At 36.6% G+C, this 19,346-nt stretch overlaps 1 protein-coding gene across 1 annotated transcript; it reads left to right on the forward strand.

The window, feature by feature from the left end:
• The first annotated feature begins 4,873 nt into the window (after window positions 1-4,873).
• LOC142103485 (chymotrypsin B-like) lies at window positions 4,874-18,197 on the forward strand. The gene is made up of 7 exons (XM_075187531.1): window positions 4,874-4,925; window positions 7,246-7,349; window positions 11,500-11,579; window positions 14,342-14,420; window positions 14,905-15,085; window positions 16,724-16,857; window positions 17,973-18,197. The coding sequence occupies exons 1-7, from the start codon at window positions 4,874-4,876 to the stop codon at window positions 18,132-18,134; spliced, it is 792 nt and encodes a 263-aa protein (XP_075043632.1). The 3' UTR covers window positions 18,135-18,197.
• The last annotated feature ends 1,149 nt before the right edge of the window (window positions 18,198-19,346 follow it).

Here is a 19,346-nt window from a genome sequence, read left to right on the forward strand (position 1 = left end):
AGACAACCTGTCCCAAACCCATGTACAGGGCACCTCTCATTCCAATAGCAATAGTACAAGTACCTTTGAACGGATAGCTATGGACCTTGTAGGGCCACTGGAAAAATCCGCACGTGGGCACCAATATATACTAGTGGTGCTTGACTATGCAACCAGGTATCCAGAGGCAGTTCCCCTACGAAACATAAAGTCCAGCACCATAGCTAAGGAACTTGTATTGATGTTTACACATTTGGGAATACCCAAAGAAATTCTCACAGATCAGGGTACTCCATTCATGTCTAAACAGATAAAAGACATGTGCCAGTTGCTAGGGGTTACGGTGCTTCACACCTCTGTATACCATCCACAAACAGATGGCTTGGTGGAACGCTTTAACCGCACATTAAAGCACATGCTCAGGAAAGCAGTGGCTCAAGAAAAAAAAGATTGGGACACTCTTATTCCCTATTTGATGTTTGCCATCCGTGAGGTACCTTATGCTTCAACAGGGTTTAGTCCCTTTGAGTTATTGTTTGGGAGACAGCCCAGGGGTTTCTTGGATATGTTAAAAGAAGGGTGGGAGCAGCAAGGTCCCAGGGACCCAAATCTGGTCCAATTTGTGTCCCAAATGTATGAGAGGCTAGGAAAGATAGGGCCCATTGTGCAGCAACATGTAAAAGAGGCTCAGGAATGACAGAGAAAAAGTTATGATAAAAGTGCTGTTGTTCGATCTTTCAAGCCTGGGGACAAGGTCCTAGTCCTGGTTCCCACCCAGGAAAGCAAACTTTTCGCCCATTGGCAGGGTCCATATGACGTTCTAGAGGCTGTCAGTCCTGTCAATTACAGAGTCCGCCAGTTAGGTAGGAGAAGGGAGGAGCAAATATATCATGTTAACCTCCTCAAACCTTGGCATGATGAGGAAACCTCTCCTCAGGTAGTGAGTACTGCCATTGAAAAGTCTGAAGTGCCCATAGAGCCAGCTTTGTCCATTCAGCAGAGACAACAGACTGAAGAAATGATTTGCCGGAACAGGGATGTCTTCTCTTTCATTCCTGGGCGCACTACCTTAATCGAACACGACATTGTCACTGCGCCAGGAGTCATTGTAAAGCAGAAACCGTATCGTATTCCAGAAGCTAGACGGGTGGACGTGAGAAAGGAGGTCGAGAAGATGCTCCAGTTAGATGTGATTGAAAAGTCCACTAGTGAGTGGAATGTGCTTGGTGTTGGCTTAGGTGCAGTCTAACCGACACATGGGTGTGATTGCTGTGGTGTGTTTGTTGAGAACAGAAGGATTTTGGGTTCCTGTACATGGGCCTTCTAATGCCGAACAGCAGCTGGACGTTAGCTATACTGATGGGTTTAGTTAGTGTTAGGAAGCCATATAACATTTTGTTTTTGTTACTGGAGTAAGAAACCAATCACTAAGTAATTCTTTCTATATACATATATATATATATATATATATATATATATATATATATATATATATATATATATATATATATATACATATACATATATATAGATAGATAGATAGATAGATAGATAGATAGATAGATATACGTTTGTATATTTTTGTGATGTTTTTCATTGTAACAACATTCTTTCAGATTGTCTTTTTTTTTCGTTATGACAGTTAATAAAAACACATTTATATAATGGAAACAATAGGAAAAAATGGTGCTCATGGTGTAATATTTTAGTAAACCATTAATCCAAATTTAGAGAAAAGTAGCCCATATTTATTCAAAAGAACTATAGCATATCTGTATATGTCTCGATTAAAGCTGCTTTTAACGGATCCACACCTATCGCTTGAAATAAATTCATACACTCTAGAAAAAAACACAGGCCGAACAAATAGCGGCCCATGTTTAAAATCCTAATAACAAGGTTTTATTTCCAAACAATAATTAAAACCCTTACAAAAGCCAAAACAAGTCAGTGCTTATCTGTGTGGCCGATGTTGACAACTCCTGTTCTGTTTGGACCAGAAATGATGATGTTCCACAAATATCGTGCTGCAAATACTGTACAGATTATCCAAAATCAGGGGGTAAATGTTTCAAGCTGAAAGATTTCCAGCGGGTTTGAAAAGTGGAGATGTTGCCTCCAGCAACCAGTCAGATTCTAACTATCATTTTGTAGAATGCACTAAATAAATGATAGCAAGGGGCTGATTGGTTTTTCAAACTCGCCGGAAAACTCTCAGGTTGATACATTTACCTCCAGAGCATTATAAAACTGTCAGGACAATCACCCTTGTCTTTTTCTGTAGGGCATGAATTTATTTCAAGCGATTGGTAGGGGTAACCTCTAGTTCTTTTGAATATATGATTAATGTACGCTGCTTTTTCCTAAATAATGATCAATGGTTTACTTAAATACTACAACATGAGCGCCCTTTTTTTCTACTGTGTAAATATATATACATATGTCTGTATATATATATATATATATAAATATATATATATATGTGAGTATTATTAAAAAATAATACTAACTACGTACCTGCTATCTCAGTTCTGCATGAGCCATACATTTCAAGATGACATAGATTCAACAACCATGAAAGGCATAAAAGTTCACTGTGGATTCATGTCTCGGGAGAGAGCTCTGTCATAACAAGATTTCTACATTATGTTCTTTAACGCTGGACTGTAAATAATGAAAGGTTTGTTGTGGGCAGCATGGTGGCTTAATGGTTAGCACTTCTGTCTCACAGCACTGGGGTCATGAGTTTGATTCCCGACCATGGCCTTATCAGTGTGGAGTTTGTATGTCCTCCCTGTGTTTGCGTGGGTTATCTCCGGGTGCTCCGGTTTCCTCCCACACTCCAAAAACATACTAATAGGTTAATTGGCTGCTATCAAAATTGACTCGTGTGTGTGTGTGTTTAGGGAATTTAAACTGTAAGTTCCAATGGGGCAGGGACTGATGTGAGTGAGTTCTCTGTGCAGTGCTTCGGAATTAGTGGCGCTATATAAATAAATGTTGATGATGGCACGATCAGTTAATCTGTGAGACTCATTACTGCATGTGGATTTGGAAACTGAAATTCTCCTAAATATACAATCTCCAAGCCTTTGTTGTGTTCCTTACTGAATTTAGGACACTTTAGCTATTAACAGGGGATGGCTGGCAAATTTTAGCCCGGGGGCAAGACTCAAATCAGCAGCCTATTTTAAAGGAAAAAATGCAGGTGGTTCAGTGACCCAGCCCAAGGTAGCCCACTATGGGACCGGCCTAGGGGGCAAATGCCTCCCTGCCCCCCAGTAATAGCCCCTGGCTATTACAATTGTTCATTGGATGATTTATATCGATTGATGGTCACTAAAGTTTGCTACCTGAACGCAGTAATACTATTCAAATGTTTTTGTAATGTTGTGATAATAGCTTGTTGATTATAAGTATGTGTTTATTTTTTACTTGCATTAAACGTCTGATACCTATAATTTTGGGTAATTTTCTTGCTATGCCTTGCTATAATAGGTACAATTGTTTTATAAAATAAAATTTGCTTGCTTTTGATTGGCTTCAAATTAATTCCCAACACTTTTCCTCTTATTTTGTGTGTTTCAATTTTATAGGGACCTTGAATGACCCTATAAACAGCAGCAAAATGGTTTGATTTCAGATATATATATTGTGCTACTAATATATAGCTCTCCTTTTATGGTCACATGGCTGCCCTAATTTTGCTTCTCAAAATTATGGGTACACCTTTATAAAACAGCCGTGCAAGTGAAGTATTTCTCAGCTATTTATATTTCCCGAATTTATCAGTACTGTGTGGGAGTTTTCTTTTGTGGTGCACCTGTTTTTGTGATCATTAATTAAACACTTCTGAATTTTGCTGTAGTTTTAGCACTCACTGTACTATTTTAAGATACCAATTTAACAAGCTTCGTTGTAGGACCTAACTTGGGACCTTTTGAGACTCTTGTAACTAGGATAACTTGTAATACCTATTCCTGGGGTGTTGTTAACTTTTTAATGGGAAGTCATCTGCACATTTAGCTTTACACATAGCAATTGTATACACAAATTCCCAGTACGAAAATTTGGATATTTTATGTCCCAAACTATAGAGGCCATGAGCATTTTTGCTCAAACCATGCTCAAGATTTGCAAAGCTATGTCATAAATCAAGGAAAAATATTTTCCTTGTAATGTGCAATTAACTACTTTTGATAATATGGATTTGGCTCACATTTGTACACCCTGAAAAGCAATGTAGAAAAAATATCACAAAGTTAACATATACACTAATAATACATAGCGAATAGTTTCCATACAAATTTCTTCAAAAATTAGGTTTTATTGAGTAGTTAAAAATTACTTCTCAAGGAAAGCAGCTTTCAATAAGGGTTTATGATGATAAAAAGAGGGAACTGATGCTTAGGCAAAATGCTGCACCTAGAGTGCATCAATAGCGCAAGTAAGGCTTGCAATCGCAAATTCAGAATGACCAAAATATTGGGAAATAGATGCATGTTGTGGGGGAACACATAAGTAAACTTTCAGAGCAAAATTGACCGCAATTGTATATGCTCTGCCCAAATTCTAACAGAACAAACTTTCATTAATTGGTAAGTCAATGAACATATATAAATGTTACACGAATACTGAATTATATAAATATTTAAGAATTTCTGCTGGTAAATTGCATTGCTCAATAGTAGATAACATTTAGCTCTATTTTTAGGTGCCAATAATCTTTATCACTAAAGTACATTGGATTTTTAACAGAAGTTCAATACGGGAGTTGTTTGTGCTCCTTGAACTGACAAGTCTCATTGAATCATTAAGCAAATCAACATCTTATCACTTCTAGTTCCATTCCTATATAACTCCACCTGTGCACAACAACCATCCACTAGCAATCATGGCTTTTCTTTGGCTTGTCTCCTGTCTGGCTTTTGTCAGTGCAGCCTATGGTAAGTTCAATTTTATTACTTCAATATCAAAGACTATTTTAGCAAACAACACTTTAGCACCTATCATATATCACTTGTTGTAACCTAAAAATGAATCATCTTGTCTGGATTTGCATCCTTGTATTTGCCTCTTATGTCTTATATGTTTTGTATTATGTTTTATGTCTGTTCAGTATTTTGGTGCCTATTTAGTTCAGTATTTTGAAGCTGGCGCTCCAAAAATAATAATAATAATAATAATAATAATGTCAGTGAGCACAGTATTCTAGTTTATTGCATTAGTGAATTGATAAGGCCTAAATAAATGACATGATTCTTCATTAACAATCAAATATTAATTTTACACACAATTATTACATTGCCTATTACCCCTCTTGTTAACAAAAAAGATGACATGATTATTAAAGACACTTTGCTACTCACTTTATACAGATATAAGATACTAACCCCATAAATAATCCAACTTCTGAACACTATTGCTATAATTATTTGTTATTGTCTCTTATGCAGGGCCCGATAAAGGTTTCTGGTTGTTTTAGGCTAATAGACTCGTACCGCCCCCCCACCCCCACCGTCAAATCATTAAAGGAAGATGCAGGTGTATTCTCCAGCAAACAAATTTAGATATATTATCTTACCTGTTCTTGCTGTTCTTTCTTGCTTGTTCTTGCAGTTCTGTTGTCGTTTAGCTGTCTTTTGGAAAGTTGGGGTCTTGTTTTTAAAATGTGCAAACATTACCAACCCTCAATGGTTAGAGAGCATCCTCATAAATTCCACACAATACAGAGATCATAACTCCCCAACAGACATTTCCTCAATCACCAGCAAACATCATGACTCTCTTGGCAATTTCATCACCCACTTCCCAATTTATTTCATTACCTACCCCCCCAGACAATTCATCATCCACCTTAGCTCTCCCGACATATCTTCCAATTGCTCTGCCCCCTAGCCATTAGATCACTGTACCCATTATCACACTGCCCCCCTCAATACACTGTGCATTTTATCACACTCTGTCCCCTTCAGCACACTCTGCCCCCCCTCAGCACACTCTGCCCCTTTATTACACTCTGCCCCCCCTCAGCACACTCTGCCCCCTTATTACACACTGCCCCCCCTTCAGCACACACTGTCCCGCTTATTGCACACTGTCCCTCTTATTACACACTGCCCCCCTATTACACACTTCATCCCTTCAGCACACACTGTCCCCCTTATTACACACTGCCCCCCTTCAGCACACACTGTCCCCTTTCAGCACACACTGCCTCCCCTTCAGCACACTGCCCCTCCTTCAGCACACATTGTCCCCATTATTACACACTGCACCCCTTCAGCACATACTACCCCCCCTGCAGCACACAATGCCCCTCTTATTTACACACTGCCCCTCCTTCAGCAGACAATATCCCCCTTATTACACACTGCCCCCCCCTTCAGCACACACTACATCCCTCAGCACACAATGCTCCCCCTAAGCACACAATATCCTCCTTTAGCACACACTTCTCCCTATTATACTCTCCCCCTCCAAAACACTATGTCCATGCATAAAGACAAATCTTACTTACCTGTCTTCTGTCTTCTTCTGTTCTGTCGGCAGTCAGTTCCTCTCACCACAGCTCCTCACTGACACAGTTTGGTCGTGATGATGACATCACGCCCGAAAGTCAGTGAGTCAGGGGGAGGAGCAGAGGGGAGGAGAGGGAGGGAGGGGGAGGGAACTGCAGCATGGAGAAGGGGGAGGGGAAAGAGCGACAGTGTGGAGACAGAACAAGGGGCGGCGCAAGATAAAAAAAATGTAAAACAAATCTTAAATGCTGCCGTCGCTGCGCCTCCCAGGTCCCAGCACCCAATGCTGCAGCTTGATCAGCCTATTAGTTGATCAGATCCTGATCTTCTGCATGGTCTAAATTTGAATCAAACACTGGGAATTGACCTCTGTGACTTTGTCATAAGGATTAACAAAGTTATTTTTATTAATTGTAATGTAATAATCCACATTTAATGTAATAAAAAAATAAACAAAGTTAATTTTTAAACATTTAGATTTTTTACTGAATTAATATCATAAGCAAGTTTGAAAATATGTTCTTATTGTTTAACCTCTTCTGCAATTTTGTCTGTGGAGATTAAAAAATAAATAGGGAAGATATTTGAGATTAAAATATTAATATTTATCTGTATGATGCTAAAAATATATATTTTACCTAAATTCACATTTGTGAATTAATGCATTCATTTCAATAAGTGTTATCCATGAAACATTGTTAGAAAACGCTACAATGTCTAATATCCAAGTTGCTGTTTTCACCAGGCTGTGGTATTCCCCGTATTCCCCCTGTGGTGACTGGTTATGCCAGGATTGTAAATGGTGAGGAGGCAGTTCCTGGATCTTGGCCCTGGCAAGTCTCCCTACAGGTAATTCTATATAGATAAATAAAGTTTATACTAGAGGCATCCAAATAATGAATATGGGATACTTTAAACTTTATCAATTGAAAAAGAGAGCAAGAAGGTTCTTGAAAATGATGCAAAGCTTTCACTTTGCCATGAAAAAGCTAAGCACCAGCGTAACACGCGTCGGTTTAACTGGATGCACCCTAACTATGTGCATTTAAAACTACAAGTAAAAGGACAATTAGATCACCCAATAACTCCTGCATATTCAAGCAGATGATTAGTGCATTTTAGAAAGACGGTTAGTTAGGCAGAGACTCTGTCAATACTTTTTGCACTGACATCTCCATAGAGGTCCTGATAACTATTTGCTAGTGACCAGGATGGCCTATATTATTTAACCTGCCATTAGAACTTCAGACCAATCCTCTCTTAATAATTTAGTTTATCTGAATGCTATTGGAGCAGTGTTACTATATAATCTGGTTATATTAGCGATACTTGTTGCATGCCATTGAGAAAATGAACCATAGTAGGCAGTATATAATACTACAGGTAGCACGGAGTAGATGCATAACTCTGGGCTTTTTTGATCTATAAAATTTGTATACAAGCATCTAACTTTATATAGTATCAATTTATTTATGATCTAAGATGTGGATCAGGATGAATCTATAAAACATAATCAAGGGGTAGACATTGAGAAATGATTTACAAATATAACTACCCTAGAAACAAAAAGATAGCTAATTCACTTGTAATTTATTAATCCCTTAAGATTATGTGATAATATTTTCATAATTAATGGAAACTATTGAGTGTATCTAGTTATTTTAAAGGACATTTTTTTTGTCACTCTATCACTTATACACTTGTTCGTTATATTTGAGATTTTAATTTGATGTTTTTAATGCTGAATAATAAAGGTTAAATTTTATATTCTGAGACAACCCTCTATTATATCTCAACTGATTATCTATTATGGAGTGATTCATTTTCAAAAACCTTCTTGTTTTCTTTTTCAATTAATATTGTTCACGGGTTATGATGCACACATTGATTTAGAATATATGACAAAATAATTAATTAAAACTTCACAGTAAGGGTGTTCTCACTCACAACAATTAGTGCACCCTATCTATTATCCCCTATTCCCCCTATTTCTACTAACCATACTTTAAACTTTGTAATATAAGGATAGTAGAAGTCACCAAGCACCATATAGCTATATAAAAATTATATGGCCGCAGGTGTTAATAATGCATTTTAGAGACTAAAAAGAATATATGGTTCCACCTCTGATCTATGCTGGAGAGATTGTGGAGAGCAGGGGTCGGTCCTTTCTCCACTTCTGGTGGTCTTGCCCACGTATTAAGTTTTTTTGGAATTATGTTGCCACTTTGATTAGTAATGTTACTTCCATCCAGGTTTCCAAGTGTCCTTGGTCGTTTCTTCTAGGCTACCCTATCAAGGTTTTAGATAAATACGCAGATAAATTGTCCATTCAAATCCTCAATGCTGCTAGATGTCTTGTTGCAAAGCATTGGAAAAACCCTGATCCTCCATCTAGACAACAACTAATTAATAATATTTGGTACCTGGCATCTATTGAAAAAAATTCTGCATATCTAAATAAGAAAACTCATATATTCTCTCAAATCTGGGGTGATTGGTTCATTTACAATGGTTCCTCTGGAATCACACACTCAACTGATCTTCCCCAAAGTGTATTTGCCCTTTTTCTATAAATAACATTTTGTAGATAATATTCTACATTATCTTTTCACGCCCGGGATTCCAGGTTTCGTCCTCACTATTTCCCTCCCCCTCTAACCCCCCTCTTTTTTTACTTTATTCAAAACGTCACATTGTCAGACTTCGTATATGGGTCTATTCTCAGTTTTATGTTACTATTCTTACTACATTTGTGAATCTTAGACTCACTTTAATTATACTTGGTCATTTCAACATGCCTTTATCATAAGTTATTATATATCTATTGTATCACTTTCAGAAGCTTGAAGGCTTATGTAAATATACAGTGATGATGGTCATTAAGACTAGCTAGACACTTTTACTATTTGAGATTTGACCTCCAAAGATATTACAGTTTTCTTCTCCTCATGTCTATATTATATGGTTTTATGGGTGTATTCTACAATTAAATCCCTGCAACTTTAATGTATTAATAATAATAATATGTAATGTGCATCTGTAAATGACAATAGTAAGTAATTATTAATTTATAATAATAGTAATAATAATATGTATTATAACGAGATTTTTATTTAAATTATACCCAATAATATATACATATTTTATTATTAAAACAAATGTTAAAACAAAAATAAAAAAAATATTGTATCTTTTATCCTTGTTGATTGTAATTACTTCTTGTGACAAACTTTAATAAATAAAGTCTTTCAAAAAAAAAATTCCCCTTAATAAATATATGATTGCCCCAAAAAAATTAAAAAATAATGCATTTTTGAAACTTGCTATTTTTTGAAAGTTTTCAAATACAATGATGCAGCTGAATTTTAGATTTAGTACAAATGCCCATAATCTATAGAGTAAAAAGATGGTGGAAACTTTTGCGCACACCATTATAATCTATTTCATAGTTGGAGGAGATGATTCACATTGTAATATATTATCCAGGAGTATTATCAACAAAAACAATCAGCTAAAGCTTATTGTCATCTGGATTTAAATTCCACCAACGATATCAATTGTAATTGCAAAAGTCCATAGTAAATTGCATTCTATAAGGTTCCTATAGTAAATAGATAAAAAAAAGCCTTAATTTTGATTAACCATTTTGGTAAACATGTGCCTTCTACAAGGTCTACAGCTTGTTTTCATAAATCCCAAACCTAAAAGTATCTTACTGTGCATCATAACGATATTTATTTTGTTACCTAGAGATGTCACCATCCTGCCTGTGGGTCAGGACCTCAAGTGGAGTTCTGTAATTTTATTTTGGGGTTCTATGGTTATCATATATGTTATATGTTGTGAGCCCTATTTTTGGAATCCCAGAAACAATGACGCACTGATACTTGAGGTTTCAAATCAAATAAAGTTAGAGAAGGTTTTGACAAAGAAGACTACAATCATTCAGTTCTATCAAGTTTGAGGCTTCAGTGCATGTCCCCTATTCCCAATGCTCATAATGCAAATAAGAATATTTCCACGTATCTTTAATACTTTACGCATATTAGTTTCAGAAATGTAATGAGAAAAGGCATGCTCGTAAAATGTTGTTAAAGTAGTTTAAAAATGTATCCGAGGCAGAGGTCTTCATAAATGAAAAGCAGTTTGATTTACAGACAATGATGGTCATGTAGAGTTGGAGGCAAAGTGTGGTATGCTGCATATAATATGCTTTTCTCTTCTGTCCATGCAAACAATGTACTAGTCACGGTTGTGGCCATAGGAAGACAGAGTTGCATCTTGCGCTTACGACCACTTGTGGCTTCTTACAATCGAAGAGGCATAAAAGGGGAAGGAGGGGACTTATAAGTGTAGACAAAATACATTAAGGGCATGTTGATGCAAATGCTACTTCTGTAGACTGAGACTCAGACACATATGCACCAATCAGAAGAGGGAAGATTTGAAGGTACTCGACCACTGGTGTAAGTTATGAAGTGATAATGATGATGATCAGCTGAAATGAATCCAGCTCAACATACACATGTAAAATGTGTCTTTTTTTATTCACAATTTCCATCGGTGTTTTAGATGGAAATTGCACCCAACTTTACAAGGCCTAAACTTGCCAGTTGTTTAATTGATTACAATTTTTTGGCTGGAAGAAGTCGTATATTAGCAGACTGTATGATACGTGAAATAAAGTTTGGTCATTCAAATCAGCAATATTTGACTTTTGTTTTGTACAAAACATTTGACATATTTTGTGTTTTAACTCAAGCAAATGTATTGTCTAATAATTACTTTTTACTCAGACATTTTCAACTATCATACATGTGCTATATGTCTTCACCTGGAATTATTCTAAACTACATAAGCTAAGAAACTTTTACTGTGCTTGATAAGTGATGGATATATATGTTATTTTTTGTAATTTGGATTTAAATGCAGCGTATAACTACTTTCACCTGATTTAAGAGATATATTTTAATCATATAATGTTTGCGCCTTGCAGGACAGGACTGGATGGCATTACTGTGGTGGCTCCCTGATTAGCAGCAACTGGGTGGTAACTGCGGCTCACTGTGGTGTTCTGTAAGTTTCCTGAGTACCAAATTACTCACAACTAACGTAAAAGTCTATTTATTGCAGATGAAGAAAAAATCAAATATCTGTCCCATATGGTCGGTATTGACACATGTTATTGCTTTATATAAGCTAACAATGTGGAAAAAAAAAGATATATGTTTGTTCTTTGGATGTGCTGAGTGTGCTAACTGCACATATTATAAAACACATGTTCCTATTTCAGGACTGGGAATGCATTAGTAAGTATTATCACATGCAGGTCTACAACACTTGTGTAATCAGCGACATACTTTTAGGTGATGTAACATAGGCTATAATATGCAGCTGTTTAGGTGAACTTACTTGTATGAATACTGGCATTAGAATATGGGATTTTAATTAGAAGTCATAATAATCCTGCAGGTGATGTGCCACTCCCTGTTTTACAATTTATTTTTGTTAGCAAATCACAAAATTAAGTTTATAATGGTACATAATAAATTGTGTATTACCATATTACCAAGTATATTCCAAGCATGTTTTGTGTTGTTAAAATTAAGAGTACTATATATATATATATATATATATATATATACAGGGCCCTCTTAAGAACCTCTTGGGCCCCCGGCACAGCAGTGCACCGGGGCCCATATATATACAAAAATAAAAAAGTAATGATTATATATATGGGCCCTGCAGCCCAGGGGGGCCTTCCGGAGGCAGGACAAAAAAGAAAACCCTGAAAAAAAGAAGAAAATACTTACCGTGCTGTCAGCTGGCGATCCGGCTCCCTCCCTGGTCTCCTCCTCCGTCGCGCTTCGCAATGGATGTCGGGTGGGCGTGATGACGTCACGCCCAACATGCACTGCCAGCGCGACGGAGGAGACCAGGGAGGGAGCCGGATCGCCAGCTGACAGCACGGTAAGTATTTTCTTCTTTTTTTCAGGGTTTTCTTTTTTTTTCTGCCTCCGGAGGGCCCCCCTGGGCTGCAGGGGCCCCGGGCACCTGCCCAGCGTGCCCAATGGGAAAGACGGTCCTGTATATATATATACATATATATATATATATATATATATATATATATATATACACGCAGTCTTGTGAAGTTCCTGAGGTAGACTGCCACATGAACACTGAGATACCGAGGGAGAAAAAGGAATCCAGTGCTGTGCTGCACCGCACCAAATAAACACAGATTGCAGCTAAAATCAGGGCCACTTGCTAGCCCCTAATCAACAGAAACCATAAACCAATAAAAAGGCAGCGTTGCATAGTGATATATAGGTGTGCCATTAACTTGAAAAGTCAAAGAAAACCATGGCAGGATACATAAACGAGAGATAATTATATATATAGAAAAATATTTTTAATATCTCAATAAATATAATACATAGGTCTCATAAATTGGTAAAATGGTAATTAAAACCAAACATTTAAAAGACACTGGGACTAAAAACTGTATTAATTAAATCACAAATGATGTCTATAAACAGACTAAATAAATGAGCATTTCCATGTGGCTGTAATAAATATATTGTAGTTCATCTAAAGATATGGTCACAATAGAATCTCTCCAAGATTCCCATCAAATCAGCCCATAAGTTGAAAGATGTATAGCAATCAAAGTAATGCTGGCATATTAATGGTATTCGACATCCAGATCCTAAAGGAACATCACTGGCAAAGGACTTGCATAAGAAAGAAATTATATAACTCACTTAATTGTCTCAGCGGTTCCAAGTGCTGCAGCTTCCTGCTTATGACTCTGTCCGGGTACTCTGGACACAACCATCAGAAAACATTACTCAGAAGCACAGTGGTATGTTTCCTCGCTGTCAGTGACGATAGTATAAGCAAAGATGAGTAGGTCTTCACATGCAAAAAACTGTAGAGATCAATTAGGGCATATAAATCCTGGAGGGAGAAAAACTGGTACCAGTGTAAATATAGAAAAAAAATTACTCCAATATCAGATAACTAAAACAGTGATCCCAGTGTAGAATATCTTGATGTGTTTCTTCTATTGAACCCAGACTTTATTAAAGATAGAATGGGCTGATCTGCTGGAAATCTTGGAGAGATTCTATTCTATGAACTACCATATATTTATTACAGCTTATACGGCCATACTCATTTATTTAATCCAAATATAGACATCATTTGTGATCCCATTTATACAGTTTTTAATATCTGTGTTTTTTAAATGTTTGGTTATAATTACCATTTTACCAATTTATGAGGCCTATGTATTATTATATTTATTGAGATATTTAAAATATTTTTCTATATATTATTATCTCTGGTTTATGTATGCTGCCCTAGTTTTCTTTGTTAATGACTCACTTATATATCACTATTCAGTGCTGCCTTTTATATTTGAATTTGTTATACCAAATATAAATTTAATAAATAAAAGAAACAATAGTCCCATTTTGTGATACTATACTGAGGTGAATGGGGCTTTGTAAGAAAGTGAGCATGGTTCAGCAGCTTAGGGTTTGTTTAGATGAATTGTAGGTGTTGTTTGTGATAATCAGGGACTTCGCTTATTTTGTCCTGATTTTGCCTGGATAAATGTTGTATGTATGATATTCAAATAATTGTTATCACATAAGGATTAGCCTCATTTGTTGGCTTCAGATAGATCCTGCTGCCATTATACTCAGAGATCTTTTTATAATACTGCCATTCAATGTATTATAAGAAAGAAGAAAACAGTTTTTAAAGAGATACAAGACCTGTTGATTGCGTTTATTTTGTTACATGACGTGCTGTGTTTTTACCTATAGGAGCACTGACCGTATTGTTGTTGGAGAACATGACAGAAGCTCATCTGCTGAAGCCATCCAGTCTCTGGCTGTTTCAAGAGTGAGTGTAACTGTAGTATAGTATTTTAACCACTTTGGTGGTTACACTCACAAGTTCAAAGAATAATCAGAATCTTTTGGGATTTGTCTGAAATGTACATGTATGCCATTATTTAAGGATATCAATACATTTGTAAGGCATCTAATTATTTCATCTTTAAAGATTACACACCATTAATACTGTATACTATGCATGTTTAAACATTTTAAAGGAAAAGTTGAATCCATAACCATTTTATTTAGAATAAAATGATGAGACTATATGAGTGATATTAATGAGTAAAGTTTTGTAATTTATTCATAATGGGACAGGGAGATATTTCAACATTTCCATTGTCAAACAATAACTCCAACAGTACATTTTTTATTTATGCATAGTATAAATGTAGTACTTATAAACAACAAACATATAATTAGATTGCTATTTAATATTTCTCATTTGCATACTATTATTAGAACTCACTTGTTCTTTTTATCTATTAAAGGTTTTTACTCACCCCAATTGGAACTCCAACACCATCAATAATGACATTTCTCTAGTTAAACTTGCCAGTCCCGCTGTCTTTGGTAGCACTGTATCTCCAGTGTGCCTTTCTAACCCCGGTGAGGCATATGATGATGGTCGTATCTGTGTTACCAGTGGATGGGGAAAGACCAGATACAATGGTGAGAACCAGTGATGTTTGTTTTAATATACATTCTGCAATCAGTGGCTCAATGTTCCTTAGATAGACATCTGCCCTTAAAAGGCAAAATAAAAAATCAAACGCTGGCACTTACTTTATTTGCTTGGCTCAATCATCCCAAATGTCATAGTCATAGCTACAGATAGCTTTCTTTATAAGAAATGCATCCACTCCATGTTATCTCCAATTAGGGAGCCTGCCTATTTTCCTTTCCTATGACTATAATGACTATTTTTATAGTGTCTACCCCATTCCAAGTGGTGAGAAACATCTTATTTCCAATTGCAGTGATTGTTCTCTTGCCAGTAGCATTCTTCTGGATGTGAAAAGTGTGTTACATGTCTCTGTATTGACCCTTTATATTGTATATTTGTACATGTTAATTAAGCCACCTGTAAGGCACTCTATTGATTTAACAAATCAGATTAGCCTACCTTTGGAATTTTATTCCACCATTCATTAATAAAGTAGCCCATTTCTGACATCTCAAAGTAACTGCTGATGTCACTTAAGTGATTTTTCCACTGATTTGTTTTTCTCCAGGAAAACACAGCATATTTAGTTGGTATCTTGTGGAAATTAAATGGATTTGCCTAAATGATGTCCCACATGGGGATTTGAAGCTCTTTTTTAATAACATAGCATACAGTATTTAGGTCCAATAGTAATAACAATGAAACAAACAAAAACGTCATAGAAGTCTATGCTATTTCTCCTGCATCCATCAGACAAGCAATTATATTGCTGATCAATACCTGCAAAGATATTATGTACATGTTTTCAGGCAGCATTTTATTTGTATCATATTTTTCTCTGGCAGTTTGTCCTGTGGGTTAAAACCACTAGTTCAACTGTTCTTTTTATAGAGGGGACAAAAACTACCTCCAATACTCAGTCAGGGAAGCCTTCAGAAATCATGGGGCCCAGTATGGGCCCCCTGGGCCCCCCCTCCCCAATGACCGCCCCCCCCATGAGCAACTGTAGGGGGAATGATTCCTCCACCCCTGTGAACGCATTCTGGTTCCTGGCTGTCACGGTGACAGCCAGGCTGAAGACAGAGTAGCGGAGACCAGCGGACTGCAAGACAGCGGGCCCCCAGGTAAGTATGTGTTGCGCTGTTGTACCGGGCCCCTGTGAGCCCGGGCCCGGTACAACAGTTCCCCCCATACCCCCCTGATGGCGGCCCTGCTCAGGATGCATTCTACTAAATGCTTTATACAATGGTAGAATTAGGTGTGCTCCATATGCAGCTCTTCCTCTTTTTATGCATCACAAGGCTGAACTGTCCTTGTCCTAGTCCCCAGATACCGGTTGCTGCTACTTAGCCTAATGTTCTAGAACCTTTTCGATCTCAGATTTTCCCAATTGTATCCAGTTTAATGTATAAGTAGAATAAATGCTATAATGTGTTACATGCATTATTTTTCATTTACCAATATTGAATATTATCTTTTTTTTCTGCTGTCTACATTTTCAGTAGAATAAATGTATTATTGTGTGATAAAAGATTTAAATAGTTACATGGCAATTGAATTAATAAATTATTTATTTAATTTGAGTCTTTCCCAAATTATAATCATACTATAGCTGAAAGTGCTTTCTCTCTTTCTGTACTTAGCATTGTCTACACCCAACAAACTGCAGCAGACTGCTCTGCCAGTGATTTCCAATGCTCAATGTAAGAATTATTGGGGTAGCAACATCAGTGATGTCATGGTCTGTGCTGGAGCTGCTGGATCCTCTTCTTGCATGGTTTGTATCTACTTACTTAAAAAGAGACTGTTCTGTATTGCTATTTTAGCTTCTACAGTGTACAGAAATGGAATGGGAAAATTTGTTAACAGAGCTAGGAGGATGATCAGTTATAATGTGAAGTGAGACTCTAAATTTGCAAGTAGGTACTCTCCATGCTTGGCCTTTGACCATGCACTCACCTGGCTTTCAGAGTGAATTGCCCATCCATTTTCCATTATACAGTAGTGTGGATGGGAGCATGAATTATGCACTAATAGTGTGGATGGAGCACATCCGTTAGATGTGTCCTGCCACACTGAAATCACCTCCCCTCTTCTGGTCCATAAAGAAGTGGTTGTTTAAGGGAATGATGGTTAACTATAATATAGTTAATATTTGCGGTTACTGGTACTTTAATATAAATATGTTGAAGCAGAATTTATACTAGATGGTACTTACAGTTCCTGCTGATAAGCCTCTGTTGATGATGATAAATCACAATATTTGTAGCATGCATGTGTGCAAGATTTCTTTCAGATTAAAAGAAGATTTTGTCTAAAATAAAATAGGATTCATGTAAAAATATTATGCAGTGTTTACTGTTAATGCACAAATTCAATCAAAACCCTTCCTTCCAATGTGCTGAGTTAATTTATTAATTAAAACAATATTTTTAACATCAATGAATTAATTCAGTTCAGGTTATTGCATAAATTGTAATATAAACTTAATTGGTAATTTTGGTAACTGCATATTTTGTATCTGTTGGAAGAGTTCATGTTCAAAGGTCTGCAAATGCAAAACACTATTACCAACTGACATAAAAGTTTATAATACAGAATGCAAGGATACTCCACTTCAGGCTGATACATTCATCAAAAGGTCTTTGTTTGAGAAATTACTTTTATGCATCTGAACAGGAAACATGTCATTTCTGAACCTGTTTCAGATGTATAAGCTACTTTTTAAAGATTTATTATAGCATATATACAGTGAATACTCCCTCGGTTTGCCCAATTATTGCTTCAATGTTAACATAACTTGATAGGTAAATCAAGAGTACTCATATGTCTCAAAGATTCTTTATTTAAAAAACAAGAACTCAGTAATCCAAACTCTCTGTTTCAATGTAGGGTGATTCCGGTGGACCCCTTGTTTGCCAGAAAGATGGTGCTTGGACATTGGTCGGTATTGTGTCTTGGGGAAGCAGCTCCTGTTCAACGTCTACCCCAGCTGTCTATGCCCGTGTCACCGAGCTTCGCGGCTGGTTGGACCAGACTGTTGCTGCCAACTAAGCATGTAAAGAGCATATAGTAAACTTTGAAAATATGTGAGCAATAAAAATACTTGCCATCCTATTTACCATCTGTTCACTCATTTCCTATGAACCATACTATGCATATACTGGTAATTAGAATTATTGTAAGAAATCATTTGTTAGTAACTTTTTTTATTTACACTAACAGTTCATGGTTTGAAGCCATTTGAGAGATTAAGCAAGTATTTAAGTAAAATACAATTTTTTGTAATAAGCTAAACTGTGTGAAGCTACATGACAATTAGTTGCATTGGTCTATCTAGCTTTCAACTGTGGTAACCAACTATCCTGCTGAGTGTAATACAGCTATTTCATTCCTGACAGAGTCACAGAGGGATTTTCAGTTATACACAGACACACACATATAAAATGAGTTACTAATCAGAGAAGGCACTTGAGGAAAAATATTTTTACTTATTTTCATTTCTAAAAAGGTACAGAACCTCCTTCAGGGGTAACAAAAGGGTGTAGGGTCTGAGTCACATTAAATGTTGAAGAAAGTTAAATTGCCTATTGGTCCACATGGTGCATGCATTAGATTTTTCAAAAGATGTGCATGCCACTGAAGGTGGGTGGGGACTAAACAGTGGCACCTCAAAGTTTCAGCAAAAGGGGGGGTCAAAGAGGTGGATGTACAAGGGCCCACAATTTCTCTCAGCAGCCCTTTCCTCCTCTATCAATTAATGGAGCCCCACAGTCTGTTAATTAAGTTCCAAGGAAGAAAAGGACAAGATGATGGCCCAGGCACAGTTTTGTCCTGGATGAGATATGATGAGTAAACCCCCGTCCTGTCTTGATCAATTCAAAACTTTTCTGCATATGCCCCAAATATATTCAATTGCACATTACAACATATATATGACAAATAATAATGAGCAATGCACACAACACCCTAACACAATTTGCTAATAACTGTTATTATGTTTGATGATGTCAGGACGTTATAGTAGGAACCCACAGGGAAATCCTGGTATCTAGGGATTTTGGATCACACAGTCAAAAAGAGAGAGGATGGATACAATGCTATATTTATTATAAAAGATGAACATAAAATGATATCAATAGCCAACTACAAATATCACACTCTAAATCAAACCCCAAGTGCTCACCACACTTCAAACTATACTCAATGACCTCCCAGTGCGTTTAAATCTTAACAGCTATACAAATGGATAGACAGTTCTTAATA

Source organism: Mixophyes fleayi, chromosome 10, assembly GCF_038048845.1.
Source record: "Mixophyes fleayi isolate aMixFle1 chromosome 10, aMixFle1.hap1, whole genome shotgun sequence".
Taxonomy (NCBI): Eukaryota; Metazoa; Chordata; class Amphibia; order Anura; family Limnodynastidae; genus Mixophyes; species Mixophyes fleayi.

Bases quoted from the DNA above. Each gene is read 5' to 3' on its own strand.
- LOC142103485 (XM_075187531.1), top strand. From the start codon at position 4,874: ATGGCTTTTCTTTGGCTTGTCTCCTGTCTGGCTTTTGTCAGTGCAGCC. The intron at 4,926-7,245 runs GTAAGTTCAATT...TGTTTTCACCAG, and splicing joins TTTTGTCAGTGCAGCCTATG to GCTGTGGTATTCCCCGTATT. The intron at 14,421-14,904 runs GTGAGTGTAACT...TATCTATTAAAG, and splicing joins AGTCTCTGGCTGTTTCAAGA to GTTTTTACTCACCCCAATTG.